General features: G+C 46.8%; 1 protein-coding gene across 1 annotated transcript; it reads right to left on the reverse strand.

Annotated features, from left to right (window-relative positions):
- Positions 1-274: 274 nt before the first annotated feature.
- On the reverse strand, positions 275-27,823 carry LOC125447868 (chromogranin-A-like). The gene is made up of 6 exons (XM_048522655.2): positions 27,236-27,823; positions 22,605-22,651; positions 15,847-15,940; positions 14,968-15,036; positions 12,641-13,494; positions 275-4,125 (listed from the first exon to the last, which is right to left on the reverse strand). The coding sequence occupies exons 1-6, from the start codon at positions 27,309-27,311 to the stop codon at positions 4,042-4,044; spliced, it is 1,224 nt and encodes a 407-aa protein (XP_048378612.1). The 5' UTR covers positions 27,312-27,823; the 3' UTR covers positions 275-4,041.
- Between the last annotated feature and the right edge of the window lie 129 nt (positions 27,824-27,952).

Genomic DNA, 27,952 nt, shown 5'->3' on the forward strand with positions numbered 1-27,952 from the left:
ACCCACTTTGGCTAGCTCAGAGTTAGGGACAATACCACTACACCACAAGAGGTCCCCTCTTCCTTACTGGGAGTCAGATTTTATTGGGGGAGTTTGCAGTCTCCATGGCAATGGCCTCAGCCAATCAAGATCAACTCGCCAATCCTTTTCTCATTGCGATTGTTCGAAATTTGGCATTCTTGCAAAATGTGTCCTGATGAGGTTGAGGTGAAAAGTTTCTCTCTCTTCAGCAGCTCTGTAAAAAATTTATAACTGAACACAATTCAGAGACATGGGTGGTAATGTCAAATGATTTATTATGTCACGCCTTGATGGAATTTGAATACATTGTGTGGTGATGATGATGATGAACATGAACATGAACCAAAGCTGTGCTAGTAACTGCAAGACAGACTCGCCTCAGGCATCTTTGACCATACAACTTACAATCATCATGAGGACACAAATATACTGCTGTAAATATTCAAAGGAACAGAAAGAAATGGCTTAATAATTAACAGGACAGTTTGAGTTCATTGGGAAAGGAGAATATAACAGTCAGAATGGCAATGTCATTCACACAATGAAATCTGGGTGCTTTGGACATCTAATATCTTGTTTCTAGCCTCCCCTCTGCCCCTGACCCAGTCGAGGATCCCTCACTGTGCGCTGTTGCCCTGCGACTAACTCTGGATCAATCCACGGTGAAGCCTGCAGTTCCAGGCCTCTGTTGGGTTTCCATAGCAACATGCGCAAACTGTGTCAATCGGACAGATGGTGGTCCGTTTTTGGGCCAGTTACTGATCTTGTTTCCATTTTAATCCTTTCAAAGTCGACAATGACTTCCCTACCCCTCTCCAAAACTGTTGCCATGTTTGGCATTTTTGTTTTTAGATTCGCCTGTTTGTGTTGCTGATTAGGCCAGAATTTTATCACCTAGAACTGCTGCAGTTCTTGGGGAGGTTAGGCTGCTATTGCTGCGTTTTGGGAGAAAAATCTAGAACAGTTGAACCCTCCCTCTGCCCCCTGGTCTTCAGTCCTGCTTTTATGTAGTGGTCATTGAACATTGAAACCCGAAAGGCCTAGCCCTCACTTATAAATGGTAAGCAACTGAAAGCAGGTTTTTACTTTGATGCTCCAGCTCTGCTGAAATGATGTTAATGACAGCTCACTAACAACACCAGAGAGTAGGAAATTGTCTCATCCCCATCGATAGGGTCAAACACAGCTCCCACCTGGAGTAGAAGTCAACTTCTCTATTCAAAGAGGGCACAGGGCAATTTGTGATGGGTATACCGTACGGTAATACAGGGACTAGGAGACTGGCATTCAATCTCAAAATTAATAGTGGAGACAAAAGAAATAATTTGTACCTGCCCAATTGGAGGGCATAGGAAATAGAGCCAGGAGGAGGCCATTCTGCCCAGCACCCTCAACCTGGTCTGCTATCCAACATGAGCTAATACCCTCTAGTTTTCCTGTAGAAACATAAAGTAGGAGGAGAAGTGGACCATTCGGCCCATTGACCCTGCCAGAAACATACCCACACCCCTCAATATCCAGCCATTGAGATTTCTCTCTTGAACCTGCTCAACAACTGTGCTCGCTATAATTCCAAAGATTCACCACCCTCTGAGGGAAGAAATTCCTCCTCCTGTGAATCCAAAATGGCCGACCCCCTTATCCCAGTTGTATCCCTGTTTGTTCTAGACACTTCCTCCTTCCCAACCAAGGAAACATCCCATCTACACCTACTCAGTAAAAGTAGGCGTTAGAAGAAAGTGGTCAACGATCCCGTTTCCTGACAATAAGGGTTTGTAAGTTATATTCTACTCATTACAGACAGCATACCAGCTGGTTGTTCCAAGAATAATGTTTCCGAATTCATCTTTCAATCTGCCTCTTCAGAACGAGCGAGTGGTTTTTGAGTTTTCCTCTGTAATCGTGACCACCTCAGGACAGCTTGAGCTGTTTTGAACCACCCCCCCCCCCCCTCCGCCGCCACCCCACCACCAGCAACCCCATCTTGCCTTGACATCCTTTTCCTGGGCAAGAACCCAAATTCCTCCCAGACTGAAAGGTCAAAGTTCTGCCCGCTAGGGCTTCCGGGATTCCTCACTTTCCCACGGCACTTCATCGTTCAGCTTCAGCAGTGCCTCTGATCTCTCCTAGAATCACCCATCAATCCCTACTCGCATCAGATGATTGATATTTTTATGCTGGTATCAATTTGTGGGCCGCCTTATTTAGAAGGCTTGTCATTCTGTTGTCAAGGCAACGTCATTAATGAGATCGAGACTGACGAGGCCACACTGACAACAGAATGAATTGTACAATCCACCCCATTGTCCCTTAACATGACGATTGAGGGGGGTATCTGGCTATATCCTCCTCTAATTTAAATATAATCTTCTCGGTAGGTGGAAGACCAATTGGTTTCAACGTTAAGACAGTGGGTCAACAAAGGAATATAATTTAAAGGACATTGTCAGCAGGATCAGATTAAAAGCCAAATTTATTTAATGATGCCCTCAGTTGCACAACAGAAGGAGAGGGAACAGACCATTTGGTTCCCCCTATCCTGGATTGGCTAATGGAATTATAGCGAGCATGGTTGTTGAGCAGGTTTAATAGAGAAATCTCAATGGGTGGCTATCCCGCCATCCAACAAGATTAGGGCTAATGTTGGCACACTTCACCACCTCAATATCCAATTATCAAAGTCAGCCTCCAGTCCCCCCTCGATGGCTGAACACCCACTGTTCAGAGAATTCCAAAGGCTCCCTTGCATTCCGGGTGAAGAGGTTTCTCTTCGTCTCAGTCCGAAATGCTCCCCACTCCAACTCCAGAGCCTACAATCAGGACAAATTCCCCATCAGTAGACTGCGTCCTCAGCATTTTTATGGCGCAGAAAGAGGCCGTTCAGCCCATTGTGAGCACCATCAGTTAGCGCCAATCACCTGCCTGTTACCAGTATCCCACCCATTCCAAAGCAATTGCCTCTCATTCCTCCCAACCCCAGAGATGACGGGCAGGTTCACTCCATCTCTCCTCCCAGGACAATTCTCCATTTGCTGTGGGCCTGTGCCATATTGCCCTCGAGGGCAGAACATCTGTAAAAATTATCACTAGACTATTAATCTAGAGACTGTAGTAACGTTCTTGGGGATCTGGGTTTGAACCCTACCATGGCAGATGGAAGAACTGGAATTCAAGTAAACACAAAAATCTGGATGACAAATGCCCAAACTGGGTCACTAATGTCCTTTAGAGAAGGGAATCTGGAGTCCTTACCTGGTGACTCTAGGAGTGGCTTTTAAATTTAATTTCTCCCCCTCTGCCAAATCCGACTCCTTTCATGAGTGGGTGACATTGCCAATGTAGACAAGTAATGAAGGCTGTTTCACTGTACCATGCAGCACTGCGCTGCACCATGCACCACTGCGCCGCACTGTGCCACACCGTGCACCACTGCACCATGCCATGCACAACAGTGCTGCACCATGCGCCACTGCACTGCACTGTGCACCACTGCGCCGTGCCGTGCACCACTGCACTGTGCCGTGCACAACAGTGCCACACCATGCACCACTGCACTGTGCCGTGCACAACAGTGCCACACCATGCACCACTGCACTGTGCCGTGCACAACAGTGCCACACCATGCACCACTGCACTGTGCCATGCACAACAGCGCCGCACCGTGCACAACATCGCCGCACCGTACACAACAGCGCCGCACCGTGCACAACAGCGCCACACCGTGCACAACAGTGCCACACCGTGCTCCACAGTGCCACACTGTGCACAACAGCGCCGCACCGTGCTCTACAGTGCCGCACCGTGCACAACAGCGCCGCACCGTGCACAACAGCGCCGCACCGTGCTCTACAGCGCCGCACCGTGCACAACAGCGCCGCACCGTGCTCCACAGCGCCACACCGTGCAGCTTCCAGCCTTGAGACGATAACAGTACATTGCCGCTGAGATACAGGAGGAGAATGTTAACAAATGAAACACATGACTGAGAGGGAGAGGCAGCTCAACTCTTGCGGAAACACCTTAACCTTTCCGGATTTCCCTCAGCTTCTCGGCAATGCTCTTCAGCTCCTTCTCGATCGCAATGAGGTTCCTTCGCCTGTGTGGCTGGAGGGAGGGTCGGAAGAAAAACAGCAGTTACCACGGCAAACCCAAAGCAAACAGAAAGCCCTGCATTGCTATAGCACCCTGCGCCCAATCTCAGCGATTTATGGCCACAGGTGTACTCTGGGAGCCAGTGCTCTAACAGGACAGGCAGTGGGGGTGGGTGGGGATGGGAATGCAGCCGTCAGTTTGTGCACAGCAAGATCCCACAAACAGGAATGTGATATTGATGCAGGGACAACAATTAGCCTCAAGACCCTGGAGGAGAACTGTTTTCTGCTCATTTTTGAAATCTTTAGATTAGATTCCCTACAGTGTGGAAACAGGCCCTTCGGCCCAACAAGTCCACACCGCCCCTTGAAGCATCCCACCCAGGCCCATCCACATCCCCCTATAACCTACACACCCCTGAACACTACGGGCAATTTAGCATGGCCGATCCACCTAGCCTGCACATCTTTGGCCTGTGGGAGGAAACTGGAGCACACGGAGGAACCCCATGCAGACACGGGGAGAATGTGCAAACTCCACACAGACAGTTGCCTGAGGCTGGAATCAAACCCGGGTCCCTGGCGCTGTGAGGCTGCAGCGCTAACCACTGAGCCACCGTGCCTTTAAGTTCAGTGTTTCCTCTTGATTAGAACGGGGAATACATTTCAATAGGTATTTTACTGCCTGGGAAGCATAGAGGTGTACAGCTCAAAAACAGACCCCTCGGTCCAACTTGTTCACGCTGACCAGATATCGTAAATAAATCTAATCCCATTTGCCAGCATTTGGCCCATATCCCTCTAAACCCTTCCTATTCCTGTGCCCATCCAGATGCCTTTTAAACATTGTAATTGTTCCAGCCTCCACCACTTCCTCTGGTGGCTCGTTCCATACACGCACCACCTTCCACAGTCAGCACCTATTCCAGATTTTTATTGAATTCAAATTTCACCGTTGGTCATAGAGTCATACATAGAGCATTTCCAGCCATTTTTCAGTCCAACCATTTATCGCTGAACATAAACCCAAATTAAACCAGTCCCATCTGCCCGCTCCTGGTCCATATCCAAATATCTTTTAAACATTGTAACTGTGCCCACATCCACCAGTTCCTCAGGAATTTCATTCCACATGTGAACCACCCTCTGTGTAAAAAAAATTGCCTCTCATGTTTGTTTCAAATCTCTCTCCTCTCACCTTAAAAGTATGTCTTGAAGTCCTCTATCCTAGGGAAAAAGCAACTGCCATTAGCTCTATCTATGGCCCTCATGGTTTTATTAACTTCTATAAGATCACCTCTTGAACTCCTACACTCCAGTGAAAAAGTCCCAGTCTATCCCGCTTTTCTTCATAACTCAAACCTTCTATACCTGGCAACATCTGGTAAATCTCTTCTGAGCCCTCTCTAGCTTAATAACGGTGACATTTGGATTACTCATCTCGTGACATTACCACAATGCCATCCACTCTTGTCAATACTGCACTGTGTTGATGATCAGTTGTTTCTCAATGTTAAATGACATTTCTCTTAATTTAGGCCAGAAACTGATCTGGACCCAGCCTGTGGCTACAAGGGCAGGTCACAGACTGGGAATCCTGCAGCGAGTAACTCATCCCCTGCCTCCCCAAAGCCTGTCAACAAGGCACAAGTCAGGAGTGCGATGGAATACTCCCCACTTGCCTGGATGAGTGCAGCCCCAACAACACTCAAGACACTCAACACCATCCAGGAAAAAGTGGCCCTGATTGAATGACACCCACTTTCAACATCCACTCCCTCTAGCACCCATGCACATAGTTTCAGCAGTGTGTACAATCTACAAGATGCACTGCAGCATCTCACCCAGGCTCCACTGAAAGCATCTTCCAAACCCATGACCATCAGGATGGACAAGGGCAGCAGATATATGGGAGCACCACCCCCTTGCAAATTCCCCTCCGAGCTCCTCGCCATCCCGACTTGGAATTGCCGTTCCTTCACTCTCACTGGGTCAAAATCCTGGAATTCCCTCCCTCAGGACATTGTGGGTCAACCCACAGCACATGGGCTGCAGCGGTTCAAGAAGGCAGCTCACCCCCACCTTCGAGGATCAATTAGGAATGGCAGTAAATGTTAAACTAGCTGGTGCTGTATCAAGTTACCAGTTGTTGGCTTCTTTGGTTTGATTATTTTTAACATACCCTCCTCTACCAGTATGTTGAGTGAGATTAACCACTCATCTCCCATTCCCAGGGGGTGTAGCTAACAAGCATCAGGTCTGTCTTCTCTGAAAGTTACAAGGAGCTACTATGAATCTGCCGCACTTTTATCACTCATTTGCGCTTAATCCAAAACCTCACTCAGCCAGGACACGTCAAGCACTTCCCTCCCGCAAACGTGCATCTTGCCAGAGAGTAGATAAGAAAGATGTGAATGGTGGGGGATTAACTGTAATCTCAAAGCATCCACAATACAGAGAAGCTCACTTCTTCAAGCATAATGACTCAGTTACACAAAGAGCTGCTGGATAGATTTGGAAGGATGAGACCCAGGGATCGTGATGCAGCTGGAGCACAATTGGATTTAAAGTAGTTCCTTGGCCACAAGCCACACTCCTTCAATTAGTTTCTCATCAAAAGTTCACAGGAGAAACCAAGTTCCCAGGGTTCATAGACTCTTGCTGGTGACTCAAGAGGTTATGGGTTCAAGTCCCACTCAGAGACCACAGCTTAAAAATACTCAGGACTGATAGTCAGGGCGAATGTTGTCTTGTGTTGTGGGGACTCAGTGATCAGCACTGCTGCATCGTGGCTCTGGGGATTGAGGTTCGATTCCAGCCTCGGGTAACTGTCTGTGTGGAATTTGTATATTCTGCCTGAAATTGCTCTTGGTCTTCAGGGATGTGAATGTTAAGTAGATTAGCCAGTGGGGTTAGGGTAGGGAGCTGGGTTTGGGTGGGATGTTCTTCAGAGGATCGCATACTCAAATGGCCTCTTTCTGCAAAGTGGGACCAGAGGGTAAAGAGTTGTAACTTTAAGAAAAGGATGAGGGTAAAATTCCTTAATGCACACGGCATTTGAGGCTGGTCATTAAGTATACTGTAAGCTATGATAGATTCATAATCAGTAAAGGAATCAAGAGTTATGGGAAAAGGCAGGAAACGCACTGAAAATTAACAGATGAGCCAAGGTCTCACCGAATGGCAGGGTGGATTCAATGGGCTGAATGGCCCACTTAGGCTTCCACATCTCATGGAGAGAACAAAATAAGCTGATAGCGTGAGATAGCATGATAGGAGGAGGTTTTTAAATGGCATGTTATGATTTGTAAGCATGGTTCATGCACTTGTGTTGCTGTTGTTTCCTGTTTGGCCTGTGGCCCAGACACTGATCCTTGTGGTAACTCACTAGTTTCAGCCTGCGAACATTGAAAGGCTCACGCATTTATCTCTTTATCCAGTCTGTTTGCCAATCCTTAACCCATCCCCTGAATAAAACCTTGAGTAAATTTTGCTTTTTTTTTTGGGTGGCACGGTGACTCAATGGTTAGCACTGCTGCCTCACGGCGCCAGGGACCCGGGTTCGATTCCACTCTCAGGCGACTGTCTGTGTGGAGTTTGCACATTCTCCCTGTGTCTGCATGGGTTTCCTCCGGGTGCTCTGGTTTCCTCCCACAGTCCAAAGATGTTCAGGCTAGGTGGATTGGCCATGCTAAATTGCCCACAATGCCCAGGGATGTGCAGGCTAGGATGGGTCAGCTGTGCTAAATTACCCATAGTGTCCAGGGATGTGCGGGTTAGGGTGGATTGGCCATGCTAAATTACCCACAATGCCCAGGGATGTGCAGGTTAGGGTGGATTGGCCATGCTGAATTACCCACAATGCCCAAGGATGTGCAGGTGAGGGTGGATTGGCCATGCTGAATTACCCACAATGCCCAAGGATGTGCAGGTGAGGGTGGATTGGCCATGCTGAATTACCCATAATGCCCATGGATGTGCAGGTGAGGGTGGATTGGCCATGCTGAATTGCCCACAATGCCCAAGGGCGTGTAGGTTAGGGTGGATTGGCCATGCTAAATTACCCACAATGCCCATGGATGTGCAGGTTAGGGTGGATTGGCCGTGCTGAATTTTATGTGGGCACCATATCGATGATGCTGACGTTTGTTACACATCCCAACTGTCCCTTGAACTGACTGTTGCATTCAGCCATTTGGTGGTGGCGGGGTAGCCTAGCCCTGTCTGAAGGCACATGTAGACCCAGATGGGGGTAGATATGTCAGATTTCCCTGCCCTAAAGGTCATATCAAATGGGTTTGGACGACGACTAGTGATGGTTTTGATGACCGAGACTAGGTCCTAATTCCGGGTTTATGGATGGAGTTTAAGATTCCATCAGATGCTGTGGTTGGATTCGTACCCATCGACCCAGAGGCATCAGCCTGGGTCTCTAGTCCAGTGACCTCAACATTTTCCCCCCCTTCAAAAGGGATGTCAAACTGAGGATTGTCCATGCTCTGAGGGAAAATTGAGTGAGCCTACTATTTGGATGGAGAGCGGGGTAAATATACCTGACCGAACGTTTACTGCTCACTCACATCTATGGGTCACTACCCCACAGCTATTCATGGGGGCTTGCTATGCGTAAACTAACAGCTGCTACCTTGCAACACTGACTCACTTTGTTGGCTGCGAGAGTATTTTGGGAGGATGTGAAGGATGATATGTAAAGGCAGAATCTTTCTGAATGGTGCCACTTTATACTTGAGGAACGCCCCTCATTCACAGCAATGTCACTGACTCTGCCATGGCGCTGGTTTGAAGTGCATGTAGAGGGTCAGATGCTGATTGGGATGATCTCCGAGTGTAACTTCGCTCAGTTGGTGGGAGAAAGGGAAGGGGCCAATTGGGAACCTGTTTCAACATTTCAGAAGATGGAAATGTAGACCTGTATGTGGAACTCACTGCCACAGGGAGTGGGCAGGGTGAACAGTGTTGATGCATTCAAGGGGAAACTAGATAATACACGAGAGGAAAATGAGAGATGACCTGAATGAAACGTGCAAGATTCTGAGGGGATTTAACAGGCTTTGCGGGGGAGAGTTCGTTTCCCCTTGTGGGGTAGTGTGGGACCAGAGGGTAAAGAGTTGTAACTTTAAGAAAAGGATGAGGGTAAAATTCCTTAATGCACACGGCATTTGAGGCTGGTCATTAAGTATATTCTAAGCTACGATAGATTCATAATCAGTAAAGGAATCAAGAGTTATGGGAAAAGGCAGGAAACACACTGAAAATTAACAGATGAGCCAAGGTCTCACCGAATGGCAGGGTGGATTCAATGGGCTGAATGGCCCACTTTGGCTCCCACATCTTATGGAGAGAACAAAATAAGCTGATAGCGTGAGATAGCATGATAGGAGGAGGTTTTTAAATGGCATGTTATGATTTGTAAGCATGGTTCATGCGCTTGTGTTGCTGTTGTTTCCTGTTTGGCCTGTGGCCCGGACACTGATCCTTGTGGTAACTCACTAGTTTCAGCCTGCGAACATTGAAAGGCTCACGCATTTATCTCTTTATCCAGTCTGTTTGCCAATCCTTAACCCATCACCTGAATAAAACCTTGAGTAAATTTTGCTTTTTTTTTTGGGTGGCACGGTGACTCAATGGTTAGCACTGCTGCCTCACGGCGCCAGGGACCCAGGTTCGATTCCACCCTCAGGGTGACTGTCTGTGTGGAGTTTGCACATTCTCCCTGTGTCTGTGTGGGTTTCCTCTGGGTGCTCAGTTTCCTCCCACAGCCCAAAGGTGTGCAGGTTAGGGTGGATTGGCCGTGCTAAATTACCCATAGTGCCCAGGGATGTGCAGGTTAGGGTGGGTTGGTTATGCTAAATTACCCATAGTGCCCAGGGATGTGCAGGTTAGAGTGGATTGGCCATGCTAAATTACCCATAGTGCCCAGGGATGTGTAAGTTAGGGTGGGATTGGCCATGCTAAATTACCCATAGTGCCCAGGGATCTGCAGGTTAGGGTTGATTGGCCGTGCTAAATTACCCACAGTGCCCAGGGATGTGCAGGTTAGAGTGGATTGGTCGTGCTAAATTACCCATAGTCCCCAGGGATGTGCAGGTTAGGGTGGTTTGGCCGTGCTAAATTACCCATAGTGCCCAGGGATGTGTGGGTTAGGGTGGATTGGCCATGCTAAATTACCCATAGTGCCCAGGGATGTGCAGGTTAGAGTGGATTGGCCATGCTAAATTGTCCCATAGTGCCCAGGGATGTGCAGGTTAGGGTGGATTGGCCGTGCTAAACTACCCATAGTGTCCTGGGATGTGCAGGTTAGGGTGGATTGGCCGTGCTAAATTACCCATAGTGCCCAGGGATGTGCAGGTTAGGGTGGATTGGCCGTGCTAAATTACCCATAGTGCCCAGGGATGTGCAGGTTAGGGTGGGTTGGTTATGCTAAATTACCCATAGTGCCCAGGGATGTGCAGGTTAGAGTGGATTGGCCATGCTAAATTACCCATAGTGCCCAGGGATGTGTAAGTTAGGGTGGGATTGGCCATGCTAAATTACCCATAGTGCCCAGGGATCTGCAGGTTAGGGTTGATTGGCCGTGCTAAATTACCCACAGTGCCCAGGGATGTGCAGGTTAGAGTGGATTGGTCGTGCTAAATTACCCATAGTGTCCTGGGATGTGCAGGTTAGGGTGGATTGGCCATGCTAAATTACCCATAGTGCCCAGGGATGTGCAGGTTAGGGTGGGTTGGTTATGCTAAATTACCCATAGTGCCCAGGGATGTGCAGGTTAGAGTGGATTGGCCGTGCTAAATTACCCATAGTGCCCAGGGATGTGCAGGTTAGAGTGGATTGGCCGTGCTAAATTACCCATAGTGCCCAGGGATGTGCAGGTTAGAGTGGATTGGCCATGCTAAATTACCCATAGTGCCCAGGGATGTGTAAGTTAGGGTGGGATTGGCCATGCTAAATTACCCATAGTGCCCAGGGATCTGCAGGTTAGGGTTGATTGGCCGTGCTAAATTACCCACAGTGCCCAGGGATGTGCAGGTTAGAGTGGATTGGTCGTGCTAAATTACCCATAGTGCCCAGGGATGTGCAGGTTAGGGTGGTTTGGCCATGCTAAATTACCCATAGTGCCCAGGGATGTGCAGGTTAGGGTGGATTGGCCGTGCTAAATTGCCCCCATAGTGTCTGGGAGATGGTTAGGTGGGTTAGACATTGGAGATGCAGGGTTAGGGGAATGGGTCTGGGTGGGACGCTCTTTGGAGGGGAGATGCGGACTTGTCAGGCCGAATGGCCTGTTTCCACACTGTAGGAATTCTATGATAATGCAATATGGGGACCGAAAGATTTACCTGATAGGGGTACTGTTGGATTGAACAGACATGGCTTCCAATTCCTTGAATGAGGTTTAAGGAGGGATACAATTAAAGAGTTGAAGAACACTGAGGAGTTGATACTCTATAGTGAGAGGGGGATGGACTGTTCAAGGTGTTGGTGAGGCCTCTTCTGGATTACTGTGTACAATTCATGTCAGCCTGCTATAGGAAGTATATTATTAAACTGGAAAGTATGTAGAAAAATATCTACTAGGATTGGTGGGTTCAAGTTTTGAGAAGAGGTTGGACGGGTTGGGGCTATTTTCCCTGGAACATCGGAGTTTAGGGCGTGACCTTATGGAGGTTTATAAAATCATGAGGGGCATGGATAGGGTGAATAGCCAAGGTCTTTTCCCCAGGGTGGGGGAGTTGAAAATTCGAGGGGCATAGGTTTAAGGCAGGAGGGGGAAAGATTTAAAAAGGGACCTGAAGGGGCACCTTTTTCACACAGGGTTGTTGGTATGTGGAATTGAATTGCCAGAGGAAGTGGTCGGTGTAGGTGCAATTACAACATTTGAAAGGCATTTGGACAGGAGTATGAATAGGAAGGGGTTAGAGGGGAATGGGCCAAACACAGGTAAATGGGACTAATTTAGTTTGGGAAACCTGGTCCGTATGGAAGAGTTGTACTGAAGGGTCTGTTTCCATGCTCTATGACTCTAGACAGTGCCTCCTGTGGCTGGAGGAGAGAAGAACAAGGAGACGTCTCACCTTTAAATCTGAGCCAGAATCTTTGGGCACTGATGTAAGGAATCACTGCATGATACAAAGGGGCAGGATGAGGTAGAGCATCTGGAGGTAAATTGAAATTTTTTTTTAAGAAACTGGAGGTGAGAGGTTTATCATGGTCAAAAGTATTAAGCATTAACGAATTGGGGTGTGTGTTGGGATACAGAACGGCCATGATTCAACTGAATATTATTGGGGCTGAATGACCTCCTCTTGTTCCAATGATTTCCACTGCAATGCCGGGCTAGTGTAACATGGGCTGTCAGTGACAGCGTGGGCATTAACCAACAATATTACAGAGTCACTTTGAATTGCAAGGACCTATTTAGCCTATGAGAAATTAAAAGTAACATTGAAAAAGACAGTAACTTTCTCACTCACCTTGATATTCAGGAGAAAGGAACAAAATTTAATACTAACCTCATAGAGCAGTTGCCTCCTCTCCTCCTCCTCCTCCTCCTCATCCTCCTCTTCTTCTTGGTTGTTTTCAATATCTTGATGCCTCTCCTCCAGGTAGTTGAGCCCATCATCTTGTCTCTTCAAACCCACACCTTCTTCCTGTAAGTGGTGTCTCTTGTTATCCTGTGATTTTTTCTCAAGGGAGCGCTTGTCATCAGACTCATGCATATGGCTCTTGGAATCAAAGACCTTGACTCCCTTATCCTCAGTTTCAAACTGATCAGTTTCTTCATCGCTGGCATTCTCTTCAACTCGCTTCTTAACATGGCCTGGAGCTTCCTTGCTTCTTTTCTTGGAGCCATACTCTTTGGTGTGATGCTTCTTCTCTTCGATTTGCTTGTCATCTTCATCTTCCAGTTCCTCCCTGGCAATCTTCTCGATCAGTTTGTCTATTTTGAGGACGTCGCGGTCCTCCTGCTCATCTTCTCTGGATAGTGAATCCTCTTCCTCGGAGGACACTCGGCGTCTCCAATCAGGACTCCTGTTATCGTCATCACTCAGTTCTTCCTCGCTTTCGCGGAGGACTAGTTTGGTGTCATCTTCGCCATTCACCACTTTATAATCATGCTGCTCCCTCAGCTCCTCTTCATTTCCTTCATATTTCCCCAGGCCTTCCTCTCTTTTTAAAGGGACATCCTTCTTAGAATTGGCTCTTCTTCGTTGATCGATACCATCTCTGATCCCAGCACTTGATTTCCTCTTGTCCAACATGTATTGCTTCTTCATGTCTTCCTGTTCTTTCGATTCAATGCTTTCCTCCTCCAGGTAGTTCAATTTTTTATCATTTCTCTCAGTTGAGCCTTCTCTGGTCTGCCCTGTGTTGAAGAGTTGAAGAGCATTCAATATGACAGATTTTTATTAGAGTTGTTAGTGGGTAGAATTAAAGATTCAAGGGTCCCATGTTACAAAGAACTGATACAGGCTTATTGGTCTGGTAGATATGGTTTGAAATGTGCGACACAGAGTTCAGTTCCCCTCGAGGGGAGTTGTGAAATTAAATTCAACAAATAGGGCTTCAGTTTGGTTTCACAGGTCGGCACAACATCGAGGGCCGAAAGGCCTCTACTGCTCTGTTATGTTCTAAATCTGATCATTTGCTCATTGGACTGTCCATCTCAAGGTCAGTTAGAGAGCATTTGTCATTGCTGAGTCATGGTCAGACTGTTAATCGATTGGGACCAGGATCACGTTTTATGGTGTAATTGAAGCCTCAAACGTAAGACTTTTGAAAAGATTGACAGCACCTGACAAACAGAGACAGAGAGAGAGACAGAGAGAGGGGCCAGGAAGGCATATTGACAAAGGTGCAGGCACCGGAAAAGAAATAGAGACTTAGAGAGGCCGACAGGAGACATACAGAATATAAAACAAAATAGACACAGAGCCATGGAGAGACACAGTAATTGATAGAGACACAGAGACAGAAAAATAGAGTCAAACAAAGAGAGGCAGACTGACAGAGGAAAGGGGGAAATCACACGAAGGAACAGAGACTGACAAGAGGCAAGATGGACTCAGAGGTTGACAGCGAGATAGTGAGGCAGACAGAGATAGAAAGAGTGAGAGAGAGGCACAAAGAGACCAATCGAAAGATAGTGAGAGAGAGAGAAACCGAAAGAGCTGCAGATGCTGTAATTCAGGAACAAAAACAGAAGTTGCTGGAAAAGCTCAGCAGGTCCGGCAGCATCTGTGAAGACAAGTCAGAGTTAACCCTTCCTAACCAGGCCTAGTGACCTTTTCTCATAACCTTATCAGCACCCGAACCGTTAACTCCGCTTTCTCTCCACAGCTACTGCCAGGCCTGCTGAGCTTTTCCAGCAATTTCTATTTTAGTTTGAGAGGTGAGAGAGAAACAGGCAGAAAAAGATGTAGGGACAGTGACAGCCTGAAACAGAGAGAGAGAGAGAGAGAGAGAGAGAGAGAGGCAGAAAGATAGACTGATCGAGAGAAACAGACTAATAAGGATAGAGAGACACGGCAGAGAGATACTGACAGTGAGAGATAAAGTCAGGTAGAAAGAGACAGACAGAGAGTTTTTCTTCTTGCACTCATCAGGACAGATGCAAGAACGCTAAAGCAGTGCTCATCAGCCCCCTGCTGTCTCAACAGATGTTCCTTTTGAGATTTGATATGCTTGGAATTCAATTCAACAGTGCAAGATCTGTAACTGATGATTGAAAACTTGCTTTTAGTTAATGACTTGCAAATTAAATCAGGCCAAAAACATAATTCCAATCCATCCTGTAACCATTATTCTAAACAGTGAATAGTCATTAAAGTCACCGTACTGAGATATGTCAGTTCTTCCAGCTCTTTCAGAAGGCTTTGATGACGCACCATGGCCAGAATCCTTTCATCTACCAAAGAACATTAAAGGTCAGAGTTACTCAGAGCGAGTTCATATCCAGAGGACATAAGGAAACAAACAGAATTGACAAATGTTCAGGTAAATCATAAAAATATAGTCAAAATTTAAATGAGAATGCAGTGAAAACAGTGCAAAGGCAGATAGAAAGCATCGGAGAGAGAGAGATAGAATACAGAAAGGAAGAGAGAATATAGAGAGATTCATAGAGAGATAGACAGGCAAGGAAAGAAACAGACACAATTAAAGAGAGAGACCAAAAGAAAGAGAGTTGGAAAGAGTCAGACAGAATGTGAGATGGAGGAAGAGAGAGTACAGAGAGTCAAAGAGAGACAGAGGGGAGATGGAAAGGAATTTGGAGAGGCTCTGAGAAAGAGAGAGAGAAATGGAGAAAAAGGGGCAGACAGAAAAACAAATCAGAGACAGAAAGAGGGTGATAAAGAGAATTGGCAAGACAGAGAGAAATGGGGATTAAGGAGACAGAAAATTACTGATGGAGACAGTGGGAGAGAAAGAGAAAATGAAAGCTAGATGGACACAGAGAAACAAGGAGAGAAACAGATGGAAACAGGGAACGAAATTATAACAGAGAGGGAGAGCTGTAAACAGCGAGACTCAAAGAGATAAGGCACAAAGCAAAAGAATCAGAAGCTACAGAAACAAGGTGAGAGACAGATATAGGAGAGAGAGAAGGAATTTTGGTATCTTAGAAGAAACAAGTCATCATATTCAGCAAAGAAAAAATTGGGGAGAGAAGAGTAAAGGCAAAGAAACAGGAAGAATATATTGGAGGCAGTTCAACCTTCTTTGAGGATCTTTTTACATTTGTTGCTGACTGGCAAGGGGTCAGGTTTGGAAAGTGTATCCGAAATCGCCTCAGCAATACACCGGGTCACCTGCAGAGGGGGACAAAGATACACAGAGCCATTTAACCAGGAAGTGCAGGGGGCCATTCAGCCCCTCAAAGCTGGTTCATCCCCTCCCCCCACTGCACCACACAACCAGCCCAGCTCTTCCCCCCCACCCACTGCATCCCAAAACCAGTCCAACCTGTCTCTGCCTCCCTAACCGGTTCTTCCTCTCACCCATCCCTTCCTCCCACACCAAGCCGCACCCCCAGCTACCTACTAACCTCATCCCACCTCCTTGACCTGTCCGTCTTCCCTGGACTGACCTATCCCCTCCCTACCTCCCCACCTATACTCTCTCCACCTATCTTCTTTACTCTCCATCTTCGGTCCGCCTCCCCCTCTCTCCCTATTTATTCCAGCTCCCTCTCCCCATCCCCCTCTCTGATGAAGGGTCTAGGCCCGAAACGTCAGCTTTTGTGCTCCTGAGATGCTGCTTGGCCTGCTGTGTTCATCCAGCCTCACATTTTATTATCTTGGTCTGCAACTCAGTTTGTTCACAGCAGTGATTAGGGTCAATTTACCCACCTATGCTTCATAACTTGTTTTGCAAACATCTATCAATTCAAGTTTAGAAGGTTAATTGAGGTAACATCCACTGATTTTGCTTTTGGAGAGGGTGACATCTTCCGGCTAGTTGGAAATAACATTTTAAAATGTTGGACCTGAATGGAGCTGTGTTTCTTGCTGTACCCCATGTGGCTGGTAGACTGATACACTGCTACTGTCACACAGACTACTTATAGATTAGATTCCCTACAGTGTGGAAACAGGCCCTTCAGCCCAACAAGTCCACACCGCCCCTGAAGCATCCCAACCAGACCCATACCCCTATAACCCACACACCCCTGAACACTGTGGGCAATTTAGCATGGCCAATCCACCTAGCATGCACATCTTTAGACTGTGGGAGGAAACCGGAGCACCCGGAGGAAACCCACGCAGACACGGGGAGAATGTGCAAACTCCACACAGACAGTTGCCCGAGGCAGGAATCGAACCTGGGTCACTGGCACTGTGAGGCTGCAGTGCTAACCACTGAGCCACCGTGGGATATTATTGAGCTGGAGAGGGTTCAGAAAAGATTTACCAGGATGTTGCTGCAAAAAGAAGGCTTGAGTTATGAAGAAATGTGGGACTTTTTCTTCACTGAACCATAGGAGTTGAGAAAGTTATAGAAGTTTATAAAATCATGAGGGGTATAAACAGAGTTGATGGTAGGTGTCTTTTCCCTAGGATGGGGGATTTCAAGACTAGGGGTCACTATAAGACCATAAGACATAGGAGTGGAAGTAAGGCCATTCGGCACATCAAGTCCACTCCGCCATTTAAATCATGGCTGATTGGCATTTCAATACCACTTCCCTGCACTCTCCCCATAGTCCTTGATTCCTTTTGAGATCAAGAATTTGTTGATCTCTGCCTTGAAGGCATCCAACGTGCCGGCCTCCACTGCACTCCGTGGCAATGAATTCCTCAAGCCCACCACACTCTGGCTGAAGAAATGTCGTCTCATTTCCGTTTTAAATTTACCCCCTCGAATTTTAAGGATGTGCCCACGGGTCCTAGTCTCCCCACTAACGGAAACAACTTCCTAGCGTCCACCCCTTCTAAACCATACATTATCTTGTAAGTTTCTATTAGATCTCCCCTCAACCTTCTAAACTATAATGAGTACAATCCCAGGATCCTTAGCTGTTCATCATACGTTAAACCTACCATTCCAGGGATGGACATTTCTAAGGTGAGAGTAGAGAGGTTTAAAGATGATATGAGGGACAATGTTTTTTTTAAACATAGAGAGTAGTTCGTGTGTGGAATGAACTCACTGACGAAGTGATGGATGTAGGTTTAGTTACAATGTTTGAAAGACATTTGGAGCGGCACGGTGGCTCAGTGGTTAGCGCTGCTGCCTCTCGATGGCAGGGACCCTGGTTCGATCCCACCCTCGGGTGACTGTCTGTGTGGAGTTTGTACATTCTCCCTGTGTCTGCGTGGGTTTCCACTGGGTCCTCCAGTTTCTTCCCTCAGTCCAAAAGATATGCAGGTTAGGGTGGATCTGCCATTCTAAATTGCCCCACAGCGAGCAGGTTAGGGTGGATTGGCCATGCTAAATTACCCATAGTGCCCAGGGATTTGCAGGTTAGGATGGATTGGCCGTGCTATATTACCCATAGTGCCCAGGGATGTGCAGGTTAGGGTGGATTGGCCGTGCTAAATTACCCATAGTGCCCAGGGATGTGCAGGTTAGGGTGGATTGGCCGTGCTAAATTACCCATAGTGCCCAGGGATTTGCAGGTTAGGGTGGATTGGCCGTGCTAAATTACCCATAGTGCCCAGGGATGTGCAGGTTAGGGTGGATTGGCCGTGCTAAATTACCCATAGTGCCCAGGGATGTGCAGGTTAGGGTGGATTGGCCGTGCTAAATTACCCATAGTTCCCAGGGATGTGCAGATTAGGGGAATGGGACTGGCGGGTGCTCTAAGGGTTGGTGTGGACCTGCTGGGCTGAAGGGCCTGTTTCCACACCGTAGGGATTCTGAGGTGCATTTGGGTAAGTACGTGAGTAGGAAAGGTCTGGAGGGATATGGGCCAGGAGCAGGCAGGTGGGACTAATTTAGTTTGGGATTATGGTCGGCATGGACTGGTTGGACCGAAGGGTCTGTTTCTGTGCTCTATGACTGCAGTGTGATAGTAAAATGTGGTCCCCCAGAAAACATCTTCACAAGCACTTAGCTCCTAGTACTTTACAAATAATATGCCAATATAAATGGGAGATTCTCGCTCTATTGCTGAAGAAATGTTTTCTTAATTATTCTCCTGAATGATCTTGCTGTGATGTTTGGGCTGTGTTGCCCTTGTCCGGGATTCTGTCACTAGCAGATCTCTCAACCAATACCTCACCAACTTCTCCCAAAATCCTAAATAAATCTAATCCAGTGCTAGCCTTTCCCAGAGCTTTGGGGAGACTGGAACAGTGTGCAAAGTTTTGGTCTCTGTGTTGAGGGAAGGATTTACTTGTGCTGGAGGGAGTACGCCAAAGGTTCACTAGATTGGTGCTTGGGATGACGGGGTTGGCCTGTGATGAGCTGTTGAGGAAATTGAGTCCAGATCTCCTGTGGTTTAAAGAATGAAAGGGGATCTCATTCTACCATGAAAAGATTCTGAATGCGTTTGACCACGTGAATACTGAAAGGATAGATAGATTAAATGGGGAATCAAGGGTTAAGGGAGAGGCCAGAAAATGGTCGTGAGGAATGTTGGAGCAGCCATGATCCTATTGAATGACAGAGCAGGCTTGAGGGGCCAAATGGCCTACTCCCATTCCTATTTGTTATGGTTTTACAGAACACAACACCCCAGGAATCTAGAACAAGGGGACATAGAATGAGGTGTTGATCATTCCGAACTCATGGGCAGCACAATGGCTCAGTGGTTAACACTGCTGCCTCAGGGCGCCAGGGACCCAGGTTTGATTCCACCCTCAGGCGACTGTGTGGAGTTTGCACATTCTCCCTGAGTCTGTGGTTGGTTTCCTCCGGGTGCTCCGGTTTCCTCCCACAGTCCAAAGACGTGCAGGTTAGACGCATTGACTGTGCTAACCTTCCCGGTAGCATCCAGGGATGTGCAGGCTAGGTGGGTTAGCCATGGGAAATGTACATTTGGGAGTGGGCCTGGGTGGGATGCTCTTCAGAGTGTCGGTGTGGACACAATGGGGTGAGTGGCCTGCTTCCACACTGTAGGGGTTATATGAGCTGAGATAAGGAAAAGGGGGAAGGCCTTGTGGTATTATCACTGGAGCAGGAACTCAGATAATGTTCGGGGGCCCTGGGTTCGAATCCAGCCATGGGCAGATAGTAGAATTTGAATTCAATATGATATCTGGAATTAAGAATCTAATGATGACCATGAATCCATTGTTGATTGTCAGAAAAACCCATCTGGTTCATTAATGTCCTTTAGGGAAGGAAACTGCCATCCTTACCCTGGTCTCACATACATGTGACTCCAGGCCCACAGCAATGTGGTTGACTCTTAACTGCCCTCTGGGCAATTAGGGACGGGCAATAAATGCTGCCCTGGACAGTGATGCCCTTGTCCCATAAATAAACTTTTAAAAAAAATTCAGAGGACTGTGAATTGTCAGGGAACTGCGGATACACCACTGTTGAATATATCTGAGACCAAGACTGGAAATTGAGCGATTATGGGGAATGGACGGAGACGGGGAGTCAGAACTCTGGCTCATGGGCAGCACAATGGCTCAGCAGTTAGCACTGCTGCTTCCTCAGGGCACCAGGGACCTGGGTTAGCACAGTCAATCTGTCTAGCCTGCACATGTTTGGACTGTGGGAGGAAACCGGAGCACCCGGAGGAAACCAACCACAGACACAGAGAGAACGTGCAAACTCCACACGGTCGCCTGAGGGTGGAATCGAACCCAGGTGCCTGGCGCCCTGAGGCAGCAGCGCTAACCACTGAGCTGCCCAAGAGTCCTAAATCATCAGTCCCTAAATCAGCCGTGACCCTATGAAGTACTGATACAGGCCAAATGGCTTATGTCCAAAGAACAAAGAACAAAGAAACCTACAGTACAGGAACAGGCCCTTCGGCCCTTCAAGCCTGCGCCGATCGAGATCCGGTGTCTAACCTGTCATCTATTTTCTCACGTCTGTATCCATTTGCTCCCCGCCCATCCATGTACCTGTCCAAATATATCTTAAAAGACGCTAACATGTCAGCGTCTACCACCTCCACTGGCAACGCGCTCCAGGCACCCACCACCCTCTGTGTAAAGAACTTTCCACGCATATCTCCCTTAAACTTTCCTCCTCTCACTTTGAACTCATGACCCCAAGTAATTGAGTCCCCCACTCTGGGGAAAAAGCTTTTTGCTATCCACCCTGTCTATACCCCTCATGATTTTGTAGACCTCAATCAGGTCCCCCCTCAATCTCCATCTTTCTAATGAAAATAATCCTAATCTACTCAACCTCTCTTCATAGCTAGCACCCTCCAAACCAGGCAACATCCTGGTGAACCTCCTCTGCACCCTCTCCAAAGCATCCACATCCTTTTGGTATTGTGGCGACCAGAACTGTACGCAGTACAAATGTTATAAGAGCCTCAGCCCCATGTACCGATATTGTTCTCTTGAGTGTTCTCGCAAAAGGTGGGTCACAGTCCACAGCAAAGTCACTACGGTGGGGAAAATCCCTGGCAGTGCAGGTCATAGAGTCATTGGGTTGTACAGCACAGGCACAGACCCTTTGGTGCAATTTGTCCATCCCAACCAGATTATCCTAAATTAATCTGGTCCCATTTTCCAGCATTCAGCCCATATCCCTCTAAATCCTCCCTATCCATGTCCCCATCCAGATGCCTTTTAAATGCTGTAACTGTACCAGCCCCCACCACTTCCTCTGGCAGCTCATTCCATACACGCACCACCCTCTGTGTGAAAATATTGCCTCTTAGGCCTCTTTTAAATCTTTCCCCTCTCACCTTAAACTATGCTTCTCTAGTTTTGGACTCCCCCGCCGCAGGGTAAAGAGTTTGGCTGTTCAGTGCATCCATACCCCTCATGATTTTCTAAACTTTTATCAGGTCACCCCTCAGCCTCCGATGTTCCAGGGAGTATAGTCCCAGGCTCTGTGACCTTTCCCGATAGCTCAAACCCTCAGGAAGCTTCTTGAGAGAAACAGTTGACAGTACAGGTCAGTTCAATGACATCTTATCAAGTGAAGAGTCCCTGGGTTCCTCTCTCCACCGTTGCTGGATCTGCCAAGTTTTTGAACAGCTTCCTTTCTGTGTCTCACAGGGATAGCGTGAGGTTTGAGGGGAGCTTTAGGTATGACAAGGTTAGCAGTGAATTCACCACCCTCATTTGTTCTCTGTCAGTCATATCTCAATTTTAAAACCTTTCCATGTTTTAAAAAAAAATCATTCAGCCTCTCCTCGTAGCTCAAACCCTGAGGAATGGGTGGGAGGAGAGGGGATTATTCCCCTCACTCTGAAGTAGGGAGGAGCTGTTACCCTCCCTCACTGAGGGATTGTTTGATGACCACTTGTGACAAGCACTTTAGGATGCTGTACTACATTTAGGCCCTATATAAAAGCAGCTTGCTTCTGTTATTGTAGAGTTTGGGTCTGAAATCTGCATTTCAGTAAGGTGTTTCTTGGGAGCATTTACCAAACAATAACTGACTGGTAGCCATGTGAGAAGATATTGGGACAAGTGAAGCTGATTTTAAAAACCGAAAGAGCTGCGGACACTGTGAATCAGATACAGAAACCGAAATTGCTGGAAAAACTCAGCAGCATCTGTGAAGAGAAATCAGAGTTAATGTTTCGGGTCCAGTTCTCAGGAAGGGTCACTGAATCCAAACTCTGATTTCCCTCCACAGACGCTGCCAGAGCTGCTGAGCTTTTTTCCAGCTATTTCTGTTTTCATTTTGAAGTTGATTTCAAAATCCTCCTTGAAACAGGAGAGGGAAAGGGTTGGGGTGGGAATTTCAGAGCCTGGGGTCCAAATAGCTGAAGGCTCAGCCGGCAATGGTTAGAAATCAGGGGACACTTAAAAGTACAGGCTGGGAGGGGAGACAGTCTGAACATCAATATTTACGACCAAGGCAGAGAAATCCCGCAGTTACCATCTGATCTTCCCTCGGCAGCTCAGATATTGCAGGTCTGGAGGTCACTGTAAATAAATAAGAAAGCACTTCAGTAAATGGACACTGCAATTACAGAATTCTGGATTAAAGTCAAAAGCAGAAAGATCAATGATGGTAGGAGCTACAGTCTCAAATCTTCTGACCTATCCTCCTCCCAACCTGGACCTCTGATAGTCTCAGCAGGGGCTGGAGCGGCTAACCTCTTGAGTTTAGCAAGTTGTGAGTTCAAGACCCAATACATCAACTGAAGCATCTCAGATAATAATATCAGAGATAATGGGAACTGCAGATGCTGGAGAATCCAAGATAATAAAATGTGAGGCTGGATGAACACAGCAGGCCAAGCAGCATCTCAGGAGCACAAAAGCTGACGTTTCGGGCCTAGACCCTTCATCATTTTTGTGCTCCTGAGATGCTGCTTGGCCTGCTGTGTTCATCCAGCCTCACATTTTATTAACTGAAGCATCTCATCTGTGTTGACGGTCCCAGTGCCATGCTGAGGGGGTGCTCGCAACCGATAGAGTGGACAGGGAGAAATTGTGAAAGGGATTGAGAATGAGGAGGGGGTGGTCACGGACATAGAGTAATCAACGAAAGAAGCAAAGGCAAGATGAGGACAAGAAACATTTTTCATGCTGGGAGAGGCTGGGAAATGAAATGCAGTGCCGCTGAGTGTGATGCTGGCAGATTCAACAGAGGTGCTTGAAAATGTTCTCTGAAAACAAACCCGTGCAGGGGTACAGGGAGAATGGAAGTAAATTGGTTGCTTATTTGGAGAACCGATGCAGACATAATGGGCCGAATGGTCTCCTGTGCTACAATAATTTCGTAATTAAACATCAGATGATCAGTTCCACCTCCGCATTACTGTCTGAGTCTATACCTGTCTCAGCTTATTGCCTGCTGAAACCCTCATTTGTCTCTTTGTAACCTCCAGACTATCCCAGCACATTCCTGGGCTGCCTCCCATGTTGTACCTTCTAGAGAAGTGAGCCTAACCTATATGCTGCCCATGTTGCAACTTGAGCCAAGTCCTGTTGCACATCACCTTGTCCATCAACCCCAATGACATTTGAAAGGGGTCAATTAAGGTCAACAAGAAGGGGACATAATTTTAGAGTGACAGGTAGAGGGTTTAGAGGATTTGAGGGAACATGATTTTTACCTAGGGTACAATGGGAGTCTGGAATGCTCTACCTGGGAGGATAGTTGAAGCTGTAAAACTCACAACCTTTAATCAATACTTGAAATGCCATGACATTGAAGGCTATGAGCCAAGTGTGGGAAAGTGGGACTTGTGTTGGTAGTAGTATATTCTTGGCAGTACAGACTTGATGGGCTGAAGGGCCTCCTGCTGTACTTTAAGACTATTTCAGAATTTTAAACTCAAGGCATATCTCAATCAAAGAAGAACAGGAATTTCTGGAGAAACTCAGCAGGTCTGGCAGCATCTCTGGAGAGAGAAACAGAGTTAATGTTCTGAGTCCAGTCACCAGCGTTCTGAAAAAAGGGTTTCTCTGCCGATTTCTAGTCTTGTTTATTTCAGATTACCAGCATCCACAATACTTTATTTAGTTTTAAAGTTCTGAGTCTCTTTTTTCAAATTTTTCACCTCACTTCCTATCTCTGTTATCTCCTCCAGCCTCACAACCCTCCAAAATATCTATGCTCCTCCAATTGTGGCTGCTTGAGCATCTTCAGTTGCCAATGATTCCATTACTGACAGCCATCCTTTAACCTGCTTGGACCCCAAGCTCTGGAACGCCTTCCCTGACCTCTCTGCTTTTCTCTCTCCCTCACCACCACACACCCCCCCCCCTCTCTCTCTCCTCCTTAAAACTGACCTGTTTGCTTCTACTAACCAGTTCCTAAGATCTCGTTGTGAACGCCAATGTCAGATTTTCTTTCACAACTCTCCTGTGAAGTGCCCTGGGGGTTTCTTAACTGTGTAAAAGGTTCTATGCAAACCAGCTTATGGAGATGATACTGTGGTTTTTAAGAGATGTATTTTGTCCTGGTTTTTTTTTGTTTAATGAAGAAAGGTTGCACCAGAGGTGCCAATCAATCTACCCAGAGCCACTGAAGTAAACAGTTTGAGAGGCCTTGGGGGATTTGAAAAAAGAGAGTCAGGGCAATAGAAGTAGCTTGAATGAATGTGGTCCAACTCCCACAGAATCATGAATTTTAGTTTGAGTTTTTCAGTAGCAATTATAGAGTCATAGAGATGTACAGCATGGAAACAGACCCTTCAATCCAACTTGCCCATGCTGACCAGCTATCTGGCACGGTGGCTCAGTGGTTAGCAATGCTGTCTCACAGCGCCAGGGACCTGGGTTCGATTCCACCCTCAGGCAACTGTCTGTGTGGAGTTTGCACATTCTCCTTGTGTCTGCGTGGGTTTCCTCCGGGCACTCCGGTTTCCTCCCACAGCCCAAAGATGTGCAGGCTAGGTGGATTGGTCACGCTAAATTACCCGTAGTGATTAGGCGTGTTTAGATTAGGTGGGTAAAGTAGGATGGGATGCTCTGAGGATTTGTGTGGACTTGTTGGGCTGAAGGGACTGTTTCCAAACTGTAGGGATTCTATGATTCTAAATTAATCTAGTCTCATTTGGTTCATATTCCTCTGAAACCTTCCTATTCATATACCTATTCAGTTGTTGGGGTTCATGAAGGTGCAGTACACCTCTCTCTGCTACTTTCTCTCTCAGAGTTTTCGCTTGATGTTTTTCCTCCTGGACTGGAGACTTACCTGTGAGACAATCTGTTTTACTGAATTTGCCTTTGCCAAGGGTGTGGTTATGGGATGTTACTGTATTTGAACAGCTACTGTTTAGTAGTTAAATAATCCATTATTCTGTTAAGTTTGCTCTATCGTTTAGATATTCCGATTCCTTCTTTCTTTTGTTGTATTTTCAGTCTAGTGCATAAAATATGTTTTGCTTCAAATCTGGTGATTTGACCAATCAAATACAACGTTAGGGTCTAGGCTATCTTGTATTTTGAGGGGGTTTGGTCTGTCCATATCATTATGTATGACCAAACAGCACCTCTCACTCAAAATGCTACCCTCATTGGTTCCTTTAGCTCCATGTGAGATGGTATCTTTAACATCTCTACTTGTCGAGAGCAAAACAGACCTCAACATGTCAACTTTGCTTCTGGAGAGACTCTCCCAACTCCATGGATCTCACTCAGGCTTGCTTTGAGTTACTCGCTGTGACATTCTGCGCAGTCGGCTCGTTAGTTGTGTTACAGATACAGGGGGTTTTAGGGCACGTGTCAATATCAGGACATCTCAGTTTCACTGATGCACATCAGCTAGTTCAAATTCAGTCGACCTAAAGTAAATCTAGAAATGGTTTTTAACCATTGTCACACACACCAGATGGCCAGTCAGTACAAATGGGGAAGAAAACAAATAGTTTGCAATGGAAATGAGGTGGGTGTTTGAACTCTTAAATGACATAATCTATCAGTGAGTTACTTTCTCAGCCATCACCCAGTGATTGTACTTTTCAGCTGTATTGTGTTTCTTAATTTTCTCACTAACTGCCTGAGAGAAAGAGAACGAAAGGAACTGTACACAAATAAAATTAGACAGAGATAGAGAATGGGTGGCAGGCAACTGCATGACAGAGATTAAGAGAAAAATATAGACAGGTAGAAAGGTATGGAGACTTAGAGAGGAGATTGGGGGATATAGAACGGTAAATAGACAGAAAAATGCATTAGAACAAAGAGAAATGGGGGCAGACAGTCAGAGGCAGGGAATGGGGAAGTAAGAGCTAGCTGATGGAGAGAAAGACAGAAGGATGAAGAGAGAAGGGAGGAGGAGAAATAAGGGAGGAAAAGAGATGGGAGGAGGGAGATGGGGAGGAAGAGGAAAGGTAGCAGGAGAGAGAAAAACTGAAAGAACGTGAGAGACAGAGGCAAAGAGGAAGTTAAATAATGGAAAGAAGAATGAGGAAGAGAAGGAGACAGACAGAGAGAGATAAACAGAGAGACAAAGAGAGTGGTAGGGACAAAAAGAAAGACAGAGAGGAACGAGACACAGTGAAAGAGACAGGAAAAAAAGAGAGATAAAGAGACAGAGTACAGACAAAAAGTGACACGGAGGAGAAAGAGACAGAGACGGAGAGAGAGACCGACACAGAGAGGGAGACAGACACGGACAGGGTCACAGACAGCAGACAAAGAGAGAGGCAGATAGAGACAAGACAAGTAGAAAGAGAATCAGAGAGAAAGAGAGTGTGGGAGTGAGGAGAGGGAGAAGGCAAATGGAGCGAGAGATGGTCAGCGAGAGCCATGACACCCGCTTGCCGCTGTCCATGGTACTGAAAGCGACCTCCGCTCTTCCTCTGCCTCTGGACGCTGGGCGGGGGGGGGGATTTACAAAGTGGGTCGAGCGATTCCACCGAAGCTGCTTGCATTTCCTGCTGGCTAGAAATTAGCCGGCCGAGCACACGGCCCTGAAAATCTAAATATTAAACAACACGCTCACAGAATCACAGCAACCGTTCGCTCTGGACAAGTCCAGTTAACTATTTCGACATTTGAGAACACCGACAAACATCCAAACTACGAATTTCGTTTTCACAAAAAACTTACCCTGGGAACAGAACAGAATCCAGGCCAAAAACACGTTGCAAATCATCTTGAACTGAGGTGTCAATGGAGTTTGCATTTGAGAGAGTAATAGTCTTTTTTTATGGGGTAAGGGGGGGCTGGGTTGGTTTTGACTTGGTGTCAGGGGCAGTTTGCAAAATAAACTGGAAGATTCACGGGAGAATTTGGAATGATTTTTTGAGCGGCTAAATGGAAGGGATGCGGGGAATGACGATACCTTCGTCCTCTCCTTGTGTGAAGGCGCCTGAGATCAAAGCAGCGATTTTTTAAAATATCCAGACCAGAGGAAGTGATGTCAATCTAACTGCAGGAGCTCATTATGCAAATCTTTAAAGGGATTTTCAGACACCCTTTTACTGTCCCCCAGCTGTAAAACGTAAATCCACCAATTTAGCTACAGTTAGGACGAAAGGACGTTGCGGTGCATTGGTACCGTCCCTACTTCTGAGATGGGAGATTCTAGTTTAAGCCCAGCTCCAGGGTTTGCAATACTGTCGAACTGGTTGATTTTTTTTAAATCTGGGATTCTAGCTAATCACTGATGTTGCTACGTTGTCACATCGCCTGACATTATTAAATTGGAAAGGGTGCAGAAAATATTTACCACAATGTTGCTAGGAATGGAGGGTTTGAGTTGTGAGAGGCTGAATAGGCTGGGACTTTTTTTTACTGGAGCGTAGGAGACTGAGGGATGACCTT

Source organism: Stegostoma tigrinum, chromosome 39 (genome assembly GCF_030684315.1).
Source record: "Stegostoma tigrinum isolate sSteTig4 chromosome 39, sSteTig4.hap1, whole genome shotgun sequence".
Lineage (NCBI taxonomy): Eukaryota > Metazoa > Chordata > Chondrichthyes > Orectolobiformes > Stegostomatidae > Stegostoma > Stegostoma tigrinum.

Coding starts and splice junctions, on each gene's coding strand:
- LOC125447868 (XM_048522655.2), bottom strand. CDS start 27,311: ATGCAAACTCCATTGACACCTCAGTTCAAGATGATTTGCAACGTGTTT. Junction 15,941..22,604: donor TGCCGAGGGAAGATCAGATG/GTAACTGCGGGA, acceptor CCCCCTCTGCAG/GTGACCCGGTGTATTGCTGA. Junction 15,037..15,846: donor TAAAAAGATCCTCAAAGAAG/GTTGAACTGCCT, acceptor GTTCTTTGGTAG/ATGAAAGGATTCTGGCCATG.